This window comes from Ammospiza caudacuta, chromosome 3, assembly GCF_027887145.1.
Source record: "Ammospiza caudacuta isolate bAmmCau1 chromosome 3, bAmmCau1.pri, whole genome shotgun sequence".
Lineage (NCBI taxonomy): Eukaryota > Metazoa > Chordata > Aves > Passeriformes > Passerellidae > Ammospiza > Ammospiza caudacuta.
This window is the reverse complement of record NC_080595.1, coordinates 23,725,911-23,741,133: the sequence shown is the minus strand read 5'-3', so window position 1 is coordinate 23,741,133 and position 15,223 is coordinate 23,725,911. Positions and strand designations below refer to the sequence as shown.

General features: G+C 36.1%; 1 protein-coding gene across 1 annotated transcript in view; it reads right to left on the bottom strand.

Moving 5' to 3' along the window:
- GPATCH2 (G-patch domain containing 2) overlaps positions 1 to 15,223 on the bottom strand; it is a 119,131-nt gene that overhangs the window by 33,452 nt on the left and 70,456 nt on the right. The window contains exon 6 of the mRNA XM_058801567.1: positions 1,396 to 1,460. Within this exon, the coding sequence (XP_058657550.1) occupies positions 1,396 to 1,460 (65 nt within the window). The remainder of the gene's footprint in view (positions 1 to 1,395; positions 1,461 to 15,223) is intronic.

Genomic DNA, 15,223 nt, shown 5'->3' with positions numbered 1-15,223 from the left:
ACAGCAATGAAGTCAAAAGTATACCTTGAGACAAAGTATACATCTATATATTTTGGACACAAAACATTCATCAATTGCATTCAATAGCTCAAAATCTGGTGAAAATTGGGAGATTCTATATACACACAACTTTGATGCTGGTAGTGGATGGAAAGTAAAAACATCACATTTGCAAGTGATTCAACAAATAAGGTCAGAATTGTCCAGGGGCTGATGAAAATCAGAATATAATGTGTTAGATTTAAATTCTACATAGATGTTTCTCTTGTCTCTGATCAGTGTGAACAGCAAATGCTCAAGGAGGAGCAGCAAACTGGGGCATCCTCCACATAAACTCTTGTGGATTGTGCCAAACCAGTTGATTACAGACTAAATGATCAGTAAAAACATATTTCTAGTGAAAAAGTACATCAAAGTAATTGGAATACACCTCATATTTAGATATTAAAAACACTTCAAAGAGAATAAGACTTTTTTAAATGGGAAAGTGATACATCACACTCATTTTAAACTTTTTGCCCATTCCCTTAATTACAATATTATTTGTCTGCTTTTTTTTTTTAAATAAGCAAAAGTAAAGCCCAGCTGAATTATTACTTGGTAATAAAAAGTTATGGTACAAATAACTTATGAAATCAAAACCTCTTGAATTTACACACACTTTATCAAGTTATGAGATGAAACAGAGGTGGATCAGTGGTGTAAAAGTTGGTACTGAGGAGCTGATGTCTGTAGTATCTCTGCTTTGGCAAGTTTTGTTTTAAACTGTGGATGATATATTTAGCAGCAGTTAGAACACATAAATGTACCTCCAAATATCCTATTTCCTCATCATGTATGTCTGTGTTTTAGAGTTTTGATTTGAAAAATAAAGGAAATGTAATCTTCAAAGTATTCAAAAGATGTAACCAATAAATAATGCTGTTAAGTGTTGTCAGCTGAAGAGAATTGTTTACAATAATGACACACTAAAGTAACTAAACAAAGTGAATTACACTCCCTATTTACAGGTATTTAAACAATGAATTCAATATCTTTTTGTGAAAAGTATGATAAACTTATTCCTCACATGAAAGACTAGAAGATGTGATGCTTATGTATTTTCATACATCCCATTTTTGCTATCCAGCCTTAAACAAGTTTGTGTTTTAGGAAAGGATATTTAGGAAGTTAATAAAAACATACTTAAAAAGCACTGATTTTCATGTTTCCTTAAGAAACAAAAAATTAAGTAAAAAGGATTGTAAGTACTCTTACTAAATAAAGACCATCACATAACTGAGCTGAGGTTACAAGAGATGTTTGTGCAGTTGTAAAATGTGGCTTTGGGGCAGAGGTACCATTGTAAAGCTAATAATAACAAAAAAAATTGTAATTCCCATCACTGATACTTACTCATGGTGAAGAGAATCCTGGGACAAGTGAACTGTTTTCCTGCTACCTCCTGGTCCTGAAGTTATCTAATGGAAACATGAAGGAAAAAAGAAGTCTTTGAATAATGGGGCAGCATATGCACAAAATGATTGCTTACTAAGAAAATACATCAAAAACATTAAATACAAAATAGAGACAGTATACTAGATACAGTAAATGCAATCAGCAATATCTGCAATTTTTCAGTAAAGTCTGAGTGCAAGAAGCGCTATATGAGATTAAGGAAAACCCTTTATGAACAATTTTGATTGGACATCAGACATAAAGTCATTTACAGATTTCAAGGACCTAGGCTACTTTTCTGTAAAGTCCATTTTACCTGCAAAAAAAAGAAAGTTAGATGTTTTGAAAATCATAGCCAACATGGCTCATACAGCAATACATTTATTAAAAAAACAACCCTCCCAACACAAAGCTTTTGAAATTCAAGTGTACACGGGATAGAAAGCAAAGGTAAATTATTTTTACCAAATGCACTGTAGTCCTTGTCTAGTGTTTTATACATACTGTAACCTGAAATATGTGCTATACTCAGCTGAAGAATGATCTTCAGAATGCACAAGAGCACGTGCAGACTTTTGCAGGTGATGACATACTGATATTGCTCAAGAAACGATTCAAACAGCTTTGCTTTTATTTTTGCAAAATGCTTAATTCACGTGCATATGTAGATAAATAAAAGCAGAAGAATAAGAGACAACTCATGATACACATGCTCAAGGAACTAGAGTAGCAGGCAAACTATTCCTGATGGAAAGAATGAAGCAGCAAATTTTCCATTCCTTGGAGATAATTTTACGGTCAGGAGATGACCAGAGGAGGGAATGAAGTCAGATGTTCTTGCAGATTTGACAGGAGACCACAAAAACTCAATGGTAATACATTTATATGGCTCAAGCTTGCCAGAAGTACATAAACTGGAGATTCATGGATAAAAGCAGCCCACTCATTATTACAAGAACAATGAGCTCAACTCTTTAAGTAAAACCTCCCTATTAATCTGGTGTTGTAATGGAGAAAAGGCAGGGCAGTCAGAGCTCCAAGTCTGGAAGACTTTCAAAGAATGCTCACTGAATAATTTGAGAGTTCCACATGGTTAAAGTATTTGACCAAAATCTGCTTCTTTGACCTGAAGAATGATGTCACTCTGGGCTGAATTGAGAAACAATAAAGTGCTGTCACTTTTCTGGCTGAGGGGGATAAAAAAGCATTGGTAATACCTTACCTCTGAAAATCTATGCAACCATACAAATCATAGTAGAGGAAATCACGACAGCTACATAGGAGAACAGCACCTGCTGCTTTATTCCCTTTTGGAATTTACTGTTTTACTAGACTGATCAAGACCTTACACAACCATGGGATGATAATAAAACACTGACGAAATGCCACTGTTTCAATGTCACAGCTCATCTAATACTAAAACTGAGAAATGGTCATTCACAAAGACAGACCTGGATATATAAACCAGTATTTTAATATGTAATTTCCAAATTTTAAGATTAATAACTAAACTCTTACTTTAAAACTACAGGTAAGCATGCAGCTCAGCTCTTGAGAGTTATATCCTGCATTAATCTCAAAATGAGGTTTTCATGCTATTCCAGTGGGTATCCCTGGAATATAGTAATCCATTTTCTACACTGTGGCTATAAGAAAAGCAGACTGTGCCTATGTCATGCTTTGTTAGAGGTTCATGATCACATTATCTCATGGTGGACCTGACACTTTTATTCAGTTTACAGTATGTTCTGTGTACAGGCAACTTATTTCCTTTGCCAGGGCTGCTGACAACCTTTTCCACACTATATTAATCTTGTTTACAGACTTTATCTTGGTACAAATATCAGAAAACTGAACTTTTTATCTCAGGGAGAAAATAAACAACATGTTGACAGAAGCAAAAGCTATTTTCTGGACTAAAATTGGTTGTTTACCTGCAGCCATACTTATGGAAACAAGTTTAAGTTTCCAGCTTACTCAAAATACATAATCTGAAATTTAATAAGCATGGAAATTTCAAGAAAATTCACTTGATAAATTGCCAGTTTTAAAATAATAAAGAAAGCACAGAAGTAGGTTTTTCCACCAATTTTTATGAGAATATGAACTTGCTTGGAATACAGTTACAAGTGATCACAGTGTTCAGGTTTCTCCTGCACACCCCAGATGGCTTCAGCTACCACACAGCCACAGAATGTCTGTAAAACTAAACTCACAAGGTACACACATACAGACCTTTGCATAAAACTTGCTGCTAATTACTCTAAGATTCCCAATATGTTAATGCAAATTAATTCCTGTTTGCAAAACATACCGAGGGTATAAAAAACGAAACCAAACCTCATTGCCCAACTTCATCTGCTACCTCACCATTACAAAAATATTCAATATTAATAAAGTTCAGGGTAATTTTTGAAACTTTTATTCTCTTCTGGCTACAAGTCCTTTCACCACTGCTTGAATAAGAAGACAAGGTGATGGCTGCATCCTGTTCATAGAATCCCTGAGACACAGGTACTTCAAATCAGAGACAAAGTATTCCTGATTTGCAAAAATTTCTTTGCCTGCAAAATTATGACCTAAACTCATGGATATGGAAAAAAGAAAAAGTACTCAACACTAAGGGGTTCTGCCTCAGAAAACACAACACCATCTACTGCTGCCCAAAATCACAGTTGGAAAAGGCCCCCAGGACCATCAAGTCCAACCTTCAACTGAGTACCACCATGCCCACTAAGCCTCTGTCAAGAAGTGGCACGTTTCATTCTTTGAACACCTCCCAGGATGGCAATTCCACCATTTTCCTGGGCAGCCTGCTCTAATTCTTAACCACCACCAGTGAGGAAATTTTTCCTAATATGCAACCTGATCCTCCCCTGCAAGATATTACACGTGACAAACTTCAGAAGTGACGCAAGGAAAGATGGTGGGAATAAACACAAAAAGGACAAGACAGTCAGAGGACTTCACTCTGGCTAAAATAATATTAAGCACCTCAACTGTCATTTTAAAATGCAAATAATAGAAAATAGACCATTTTGGCTGGAAGGAACCTACAGTGAACATCTTGACCAATTCTCGGCTGACCAGTTTAGAGTGCAATTGTTAAGGGCACAAAGGGGCACATTGTTAATTGTCCAAAACCACCAACAGATTTGGGGCATCAGCCAAGTCTCTCAGAATCCAGCTTTGGTGTTTGAACACACCCTTGGTAAAGAAATGCTTCCTGATGTCCAGTGTGTACCTCCCCTTGAGCAGCTCTGCACCATTCCCACACATGGTATCACTGGGTCCCAGGGATAAGAGATCAGGCCATCAATATTCCCCTCCTCAGGAAGCTGTAAGAGGTCACCCCTCAGTCCCCTTTCCTCTAGTGCAGACAGGCCTGGAGCCCTCAGCCACAGCTCACAGGACATGCCTTCCAGGGCTGTCAACAGCCTTGCTCTCTCCTCTGGACATGTTCAAGGACCTTCATGTCCTCCTTCAACTGTGGAGCCCAGAACTGCACCCAGCACTGGGGGGGAGGCTGCACCAGTGCTGGACCCTGCGAGATCATCCCCCCTTCCGAGAGGCTCACACCACTGAGGGACAGGGAGCAAAGTGCCCACAGCTCAGTCACAGGGTGCTTGAACACCACCACTTACTTTATATGAACAGGCTAAACGGTGTCAAAGACTGGAGAAATAAAAAAATAATCAATTTATGCATCTCCTAATTAAATATGAAAGTGCTATTTTAATTTACATGTGCTGTAGTTTAAAGAAAAAGTTACTACCAGGCACCAAGAAAAATCTGCAAAACATTAATGCACAACAAAAATGTTACACTGCACTTAATAATTCTGCTTACTTTTCATTTGAAGTATATTTTAATGTTCAGTTACTGAATAGCCCAGGAAAAGTCATGAATTATTTTTAAAGACATCTATGATGCAAAGCTCTCAAGTATGGATGTTTTCAAGAATCAATAACTTCTTAGTATTTTAAATAGTATAAACAACCCTAATATGCATGCTCATCCATTCTTGTCCCTTATTTTTTCCCATGTTACCACACAGCCAAGTGAGCAAATACACTCCCTGTTCATAATTTATGTTTATCGTAGGGCACAATATTTTTGAAAAAACATAGACTATGTCCTATTCATAACTGTTCCTGAGATATATTTTCCATTACTTAAAAAGTAAGTTTATTACAGATTAAATAGGTTTTAAACACTGAAAGTGGTATTTTTGCATTTTGAATTAGATTTTATGCCAAGCACTCCACAGCATGGGCAATGAAAAGATATTACTGAGCTCATGTTTTACAGGATGTTATTTCCTTGCCATGATTTGGTGGACTTGGCAGTGCTGGGTTTATGGCTGGGCTTGATCTTTCTTACATGTCCTTTCTAATCTAAATGAGTCTATGATGTGCTTTAAAAAGTCACATAAATAATTATAAAAGTACTTGAAAGCTTAGCTTAGTTGTCACAATATGTCACATTCATAGCAGAGTAAAACCAGTAAAATTTCAGTAAAATTCTGCTGGACACTAATTACACAAATAAGCTAGCTGCTGTCCTAAATGAAAGAACAGGTTGCTTTTTCTGCTCTGTAAATTAACTGGTATGATCAACTACAGCTTAAAAAGTTCCATAGCAAACCAAATTTTCTCAGGCAGGATTTCTGCACAGAAGTTGTTTTCCAAAATGAAATGCAACTAAATTCAAATCCCGGGGAATGGGATTTTGCAGGAAATTACAGCATGGCAATGTCAAATTCATAATTCACAGATCTGCAAGTGTCACTTTATAGGAAATTAAATCAAACTACATCAAGGGAAAAAATACAGTAAAACCTGTTCTCCCCATTTTATTGCACTGATTAAAAGCAATACCTTACTATTTTTGGCACCTATTTAGTATTACTCATTTTTTACCCCTTCTCCACTAGGAGCCTTGGGAAGTACATACACTAAACAAGGTTCTGGATTTAAAATACATCTTTAAAAAATATAGATGCACATTTGACTTGGAGCAATATAGAAAATGATGAAAACGAAAATAGCTTTCACAGCGTACATTACTGGAACAGTGCTATAATCCTTGACATTACCATTACACTGTTATTCCCTCTGAAAACACACTCTTGCTGAAGGGCCCAAACTGACCATTCCAGAGAAACATCTCTTTAATGTACAGATTACCTTTAAGTGATGCTCAGTCAAACTCTACAAAGTCTCCATGAAGATATGGCTCACTGGCAGAGTATTTCTATACCAGTTTCTTGCTACCCTAGTCATATTTCTTTAAAATTAGCCTCTTACTAGCACAGTGTTGCAAAAATCAATGGATCATTGCCATTCTGTTTACAAAATACATGCGAGTGACAGGGAAAGAAAAAAAAAAGAAAAGAAAAAGAAAAATAGTTCAAAAGACATGGATTTTTATCCTAAAGCAAATAGGTACCTCCCTGTACATGTTTTACTGTTTTCTCTTACACATTAAAAAAAAAAAAAAAGAAAAAGAAAAGTAAGAATTAGTAAGTTTCTTGGCATGACAGAATATGTCCCAGCTCCCCAGTCTCTCCAGTGATTTAACACACTGTTAAGAGTTTTCTCTACATTTCTTTTCACACAACTGATCAAACTGCCTCTATCTCTTGATAGATAGCTTTCAACTGAATGATTAACAGATGGAAAGGAATACCATGACAATATTAGAGACTAAAAGAAGAAAACTCTACTATTGAACCTAGCTACTTCAGAGAAAAATGGGAAATTTAAATCCCACATATAAAAGCAAAGAACAGAATTTCTTTGTAAATTTTTGCTATTTCACAGTTTTTGTCTGCTACCTTTAAGACAAAATCTGAATTTGAAGTTAAATAAATGTAAGCTTAAAACAAAAAAAGTAATTTTTTGAAAATAGACTGGCCTGGGTGTAATGTTTTCTGTTTGTTTTAAATTGTAACATTAGGAGAAAATATCACACACCATGTTTGGTTGTGAATCCTTGTCAAATGGACCAGTTTTTACACACTATAGAATAGGCAGAGTAAGTTTAATGATGCACTGTAATGATCTATATTAGTGCATTCCTGCTGTCTTTAGGTGTGCAATACAGTAACACTGGAGGAGCTATTAGAGGAAATAATACTAATATATAATGTAACAGAAGAAACTGGTCTATGGGGCAGGCAATGGTAAACTGAGAATTTTAAGTCTCCCATCTGCAAGGAAGTCAGTAGGGAAGTTTCTTCTGAGATTCCTAATATTTAATATGAAATATTACTGTGTGGCACTATGCCTCCAATAATAGCTCACAACACTGCAAAAAATGGACTGACTTATAAGTCTCAAGAAGAAAATATAAACCAGAAATTTGTAGTTTTTAATATTCAAATTAATTCAACTCCTTCTAAAAAGGCAAATGTAAGATTCTCCTGGCTGCAAAAATACAATAGACAGCACCATTATTTCAATATTTTACATCAGGAAAGGGGAAATATTCAGGGCAGCTGTGAAACAAAACAATGGCCAGAAGTTTGTAACTTCAGTACTCTGTAAATAGCTAGTATTTAATAAATTTAATCTTAAGTAAACCAGATTTACCTAATTTGGGAAATGGAGCCACTAATTAAATGCTGCAATAATATGCTGCATAAATATAGATATAAACATATATATATATACATATATAAAATCTTTATGGTGATACTCTAGCTGTCCGTTTAGATATAAAACTTATTCGTAGTTGAAATCTTCACTAAATCAACAGGATTTTGATTTCAGTAGTGTTGGGACTGTACCCTTATTAGCTAAGAATAATCTACAATGTTGAAATAATGTTTTACCTTGTAAAATCATAAATAAGTAAGTTACCCAAACAGGAATACAGGGAGGAGGAAGTAGCGGAGCAGCAATTAGGCAACTAGCCTTGATCTGCGAGATGCTGGCTACATTTGGAAAAAACACTTAAGATCCTCCTTTCCCTTCCTCCATAAGGGTTCTGTAACAGTATTTCCGTACTTTGTTAAAGTAATATAATATAATGACAGTAAAGATTGTACCAACAACAACGGCTGTCATCAAAGCATTTGCTTTGAGTCTGCTTGAAGTACAGAACGTGATCTTTATTCCTGCTGCCGTGGGACTTATTAGAGGAAACAGAAAAACGTCATTATTTAATTCATTCCCGTATTGGAGCAGAACTGCTCCTAGCAGAGCCCTTTGCAGGTTGTACAAAGCCAGTTCATGGCAGCCTGAGCTGGCTGGGTGTGGATTCAAACCCCAAGCACACAACAAACCCCCAGCTCCAAGTGGCGCCCGGCGTCAGCCGCAAGCTGTGAGTGGCCTCTGCTGGCTGACCCAAGGCTACAGGAGTCACCAAGCTCCTGCTCCGAGTCACAGCTGAGGTTACCCTTTAGTGTGGGGAGAAATGGAACAGAAGGAACATGTTCAGCACTGCTACATCATTCACTTAGGCTGGGGCTAAAAACGAACGGCAAACACAAGGTGGGTGATACAACGGGCAGCAGGAAAAATGCCTTTAATACCACTGCTCCCAAACGTGTCCAATACATGCTGCAAATAGACACATGCAGCAGTCCAGTTTCCAAAATGGCAGTGGAATTCAGCAGGATGTACTTTGCTAGCTCTTAAGGTAGACACAAACTTGAAACTCAAGTAGTGTATAATCTGTTCATATAAATTACATATTTTGAACAGAATTACTTCAATTGCAGTATCAACTGTTTGATTTAGATGCACAAATAGAAAGCTTGCTGCATCATCTGAAACATATGAAACCAGAGACTACATAACCATTCTCTTCATAGATGTAAAATAGGTTTGACCTTTTCCTTATACATAAAATTAAAATCAGTAAAATACAGAGAAATAAAAAAAAAAAATTAAAATCAGAAGGATGAAAATGTGTCTATTACCACAAAGATGACCTACAATTTCCTCCAAGCACATAAAAGTTATATTTTGTGAAGAATAAAAGGAGAACAAACTCTAACTTTTTTAAAGACCACAATAATTGTGAACAACACAGCTTAGAGAAAAGCAGTCCAAAACATGGCAAATATACTTATTAGATTATTGTGCAATCTCTGTATCAAAATTTAAAAAAAAAAAAAGACAAAGATAGAGCCAGTAGCAAGGAAGTGGTTTTTTTAACTTCACTTTTCTTTTTCCTAGGAATATGTACCTGATTTGCCATTCCCCCACATTTAAATTACAGGATATCAAGGATTATAGTCAAACACAAGTGACTACTGATGCCAAAAGGTAATTGCCTTCATAAGCAGCTGCATGGTGCTCACATGCAGCCCTGTATTTCCTGATATTTCCAGCTCCTGTTCTGAATTGTGCCCCATCTCAGAGTTCCACCTCATTTCAGAATTCAGTCCCATTATCTCCTCTGCTCCAAATTGTTCACAGGGTTATCTAGCTGCCATAGAAGATAACCCTCCATCTCACTAGACACCACTGGGATATGACATGCTGACCCACAGCAAGCCCTGATTATTAGCTTGAAACATACACCATATAAATGGAGCTTTGAGCCAAATAATTTGCTTTAAAGTTTTTCCATTCTACTTACACATTAAAACTCACTTTAAACATGCTGACATGAGTTCCATTAATCTATACACTTATGAACATATTCAGACATAGATGTATTAATGTTAGATTCTATCATCAGAAAACGGATGAAAAATACTGGTGGGAATGCAGCCTGCAGGGAATGCCTTTTTATTTACAAAAAAGACAAAGGATTTTGGCTTATGAATGAAATGGAAATCAAATGGCCAATCACTGCAATTAAACAGAATGCCTCACTGCCTGTTTTGCACTGAAGCCCACAGTGTTCCAGAAAAAGGACTTGTAGCAAACAGAAGAACAGTGAGATCCCATCTTCTCCATACCACAGTGAGGATTACTGACCCCTAACAGACCTGCTAGGATAATTCTCCTCTTCCCCTCAGCCACCAAATGGTTTCCTGTCATAACACCTACAGTCCTGCATGGATTTAAAAGTCTTGAACTGTTGAAGGTTCATTTGCATGAAAAACTTAATACCTTTTGTTTTTGCCAAAGGGCACCCAATGAGATGTATTACAGCCTGGACAACAAAAACCAGGCAGTACCCGAACTATTATCAGGGGAAAAACATGATAAGAAGACTGAGCACATGAGAATGCTGATAGCAGTATTAAAAATTTCCCATGTGAAGAAAACAGTTCTGAAGATTGTGGATGAAAAGGTTACACTTTGCTAAGATTTGGAATAAAATACATACAGTTTGATCAATAACAGATGCTGTGAAAGTTACACGTTTGAACTGCAAAAATAGAAGCATGACCTTTTGCCCTTCAGGTTAGATGACATTTAAATAATTAGTGCCCACAAAACTATTTTTATTCATTTCAAGTGAAATTCTCACCAGAAGGGCTCATGACAGTGGGAAAACAACAGGAAGAAGGCTGTAGGGGAGCCTCAGTCACAAACAGGGGCAGTTTCACTGTTGTATGTGGATGACATTTCTCATTATCATATCTCATTATCAGTTCACTATTTTGAACTGATCTGTACATAAATGCTTCACACTACAAGCTTACATGAACAAATTTTAGAAATCCTTCTGTATTTGCCACTTCTGCCATCTGAGCTTCTAACATATAACTATAACCATTGTTTCAGATTGTTAATGCCAGTAGAGATGAACAGGAGAAGAACACAGAAGCTCAGAAATCAACTTTTCATTGGGCATTTTTAAGGTCAAGCTAAATTCAGACTTAAGATATATTTTCAAATTTTCTCACCAAGCAAAATGACAAATAAAACATAGTTTAAAACATGTTACAATAAATATAATTCTTCTTAGCAAGACATTCTCTAGCTTTTCCATTACGTTGTCTTCAAATATAAATATTCATAACTTCTGCTATAGAAGAAATGGAAACCAGGAGGTTCTAATAGGAAAAAAGAATCAAAAGAGGGAATTCCACTCATACATTTTAAAATAAACTCTCAAGCTTTTTAGGTTTAACAGCAGTGCCATACAAGGTATCAACACTTGAATAAGGTTGCACTGCATTTCCTAATTTCTAACATAATGCAGATCCCAAAGATCTGTCCTACTGATGGCTAAAGTCATGGATGGATTGTGCAAAGTCATCATCAACTTTGATTTAAAGACTAAACTGTATAGTCTTACTCTCAAATCCCTCCTTATCGGTAAGAGTGTTCTGAAGTTCTCTTTGCATGGTATCAAGCCCTGTATGATGGAAAACATCACAGTATGATCTTAAGAGAGCCGAGTTCCTTACAGTAATTTAAACTTTTAATGCATTACAGTGATAACTATTCCAAAATATTAATTCACAAAGGAAGGGAAGCCTGTGCTCCAGGAGCAGAGAGCTGCTTCTATTTGCTATCCTCTCCTCCAGCAGGATGAAGCAGCATTGCTGGTTTTGTGCAAGGAAATGGAGTTTTGGAGCGTTTCTGTCATAAAGTTGTGTTCAGTATGTGAAAAACTTTTGGTCTCCTAGAAAATTTAAAACAATGTACAGAAAACAGAGTTTAAGTACTCCCTAGATGTGTGTCTGTGTGAGTGAGGACAGAGGCTGCCTCTGCTGCAGGACAGAAATCAGGGCACTGTTGTCATTTACAGGCTCTTCTATTCCTGGAAATTAGATGAGGGAAAGACAATTCTCTCTTCCCGATGACTCTGGCAGCATCAATTTTACTTTTCTGGCCAGATCCATGAGAATAGGTTTTGGTAACTCTACAACACATTAGTTGCCTCAAGCTTCTGAAATTCCTGACCAGGTACAAGAAATACCTTCCAACCAAAACCATATCTTCTACTTACAAAACATCACTGTAGAAACAAGAACAAAAGGAGTACCTGGCTTGTTGGGTCCTGAGGATCAAGTAAATAACATTTTTCTCTTTGTTGCAAGTGTTTAATGTGTTGCAGGGCACAGAGAATGACACTATTTTTCAGACACAAAGATGTAAAGCACATTTTGCCAGGTCCTGGAGAGGGCTGCCTTTCTAGCCACCTCAGGGCAGACATCATATATCACAGAATTCTGGCCTTTGGTTATCATCAACTCCTAGCAAAACCTAGGAAAACCTAAATTGCTCTTGAGGAGTTAGAAGATTATATTTTCTATTGTTAAGGGATGAAAAAAAAATAAATCAGAGAAACCAAAGAGAGAGTCTTTACACAGAGAAGATCTTGAACCAAACCCCAACATTTGATGTTTTTATGGGCATGTTATGACAGAAACACCTCAAGCTAACTTAGTCCCTAATAAAGACAAATTGTCCTTAAAAATTACAACTTGTAAAGCAGTATGACATGACTCACCAAAACAACATCCAAGACAGGAAAATGGAAGTACATTGTGTTCAGCAGCTATTTATGAGGGACAGCCCTGCTGCTTGAAATTTATACATGTCCAGAGGCTTTCATAGACTATTCATGGTATAATCTGATTATCTCCATGATGCAAACTTCACTTTCAGTCAAGGGGAAGTATTTTTACCATCAGTACAAAAAATATGCATTCTCCTATGGGATGCTGGAATACATATTTGATTTTAGTTTGGGAGGGAAGGAATAGGAAAACTAGCCAGAATGAATTTAGTGTGCAAATATTACTACGAAAAATGACAGTATGTGGAAAAGAACACCTACACAGAAATCGTCAGTAAGATAAAAACTAATATACTGTCTAAAGATAACAATAATTATTTAAAAGAATAATTTTAAATGATGCTTGAGGAATTCTTTGAATCTCTCTGCTTTGTTCAAGGGTCAAAAATATCAGGTCATTATAATCAGATTCATGTTCTCTACCATCCCCAAGATGGCTGAGTAAATAGCACCAACACAAAGCCTTACTGAATCCACCACTTGCTATTCAAGTTGGTTGTGGTACAAAATTTTTGAAGTGAGTTATTAAGTTTTCATTTCATTTGCTGCCAAAGCATACATGTGATGTTTGCTTACTAAATGCAACTTTTAGCATCGATATCTTTAATTTAGCTAATGAAGCAATACTATGTTGATAGACTATTCCATTTCTTATCAAACAACCAAAAGTTTAAACAGCAGAATAAAGGCTGAATCGAGGTAACTTGGCACATTATTAAGCCTGGTTTAGTTTGCAGGCAGGATTAACACTAGAAAACATGGTATGCTCCAAACTATTGATATGATGCTCAGATTTCTCCAAATAAAAAATATCAAATTGATGGTCAAGATAAAGCTCACCTATTCACTCACTAACTGGACACCGATCGTATAAATATTGCATTCCACAAAACTAACTGGAAACCGTAACATTTATAAAGAGTTAGAAGAACTCTGAGTTTAAGAAGAATTTATAAACAGCTCAATTCAAGGGAAAAAAAACCCAGGCACATCCACAACTTTGGCTGAATCTCTTATGAAATTACATTTGATGGTAGCATTCACTGAATTGTATATATTGGCAGAAAACTCTGTTGTATGTATCATATGCCCAATAGCATTAAATTGTGTAGACTGCCAAGAAGAAAAATTTAGGGAAACAGTAATCTGAATTTGGCATTATGACCCACAAATATTTAAGCAGCACAAAACAAAATAAACTTTGACATTTTATAAACTATTTTAAAAATAATAAAAATACAGTGTTATATTAATTAAGCAGAATGCTGTTGGCAAGAAAAAGATGTTCACTGAAAAGGTGCCATAAGTGCCATGAAGTACTTGGGAACTTTTTCAAGTTCTTCAGGCATATAGCCATGTACTGAGGAAAATACTGAATGAAAAAAAAGGAAAACTTACAGAAAATTCTAGAAAGTTATCAAAGCCGTTCATATTCATTAAGAATCAAACATCTTACTACTAAATTAGAGGTCATCTGCCCATCAAAAGATGGTGCATAGTGAGGGAGTGCCTGTTCCGTGGGGTGGGGGAAAATATGGCATTAGTCACATGGTTCATGGCACTTTCCTGGAAAAGCAACATTCACACACAACAATCTTCAGGGGAAAAAAAAAAATTAAACCATCATTCCAATTCTTAAATTGAGGGATGCAGATATACATAATTTACCTAGCTTATCATCCATAACATCAACTAAAAGAGGTTCAAACATGATGAAATATCCTGAACCCTGAAAATTTCATATTCATCTAACTTGGAACACAAAGAAATCCTCCGTTTTCTTTTTAAAGACACCATTAGAAATATATGCCTCATCTCCTTACACAGCTAAATAGCTGATCTCTGGTACAGGGTAAATTACTATTACCATGAAACCTTTCCAGAAATGTATTTGCCTTCAGCCTACTACAGGAATTCAGAGTTATTTCCTGCTTTTACTTGCAGATCTGAGAGACCACCTCTGGAAGCTCCTGCTCCAACCAAATACCTACTTACTTCTATCATAGATATGGGGATTGTACTACTGTTTTCTTTGATTCAAAGTGGAAGCCTATCACCTACAGAAGCTTTCATATAAAACTATTCAAGAGACATTTTGTGGCTAAATTAGCAAGCATACATTTTCCATTTTTATCCTACCTTAAGAACTCCGATATTTTTTCCTATAATTTTGTATAATCCATCATTACAGCACCATTCTACTGTGATGAAAAAAATCCTCTTTTTTATAGTGGGCTTCTTCCATGCCCCTGGAATTCTTTGAATAGGCTTAATTCATCTTTAGGTAAGACTATAGTTCACTATGTTAAAAACATATCTACTGAAAGGCATAATAAATAAATCA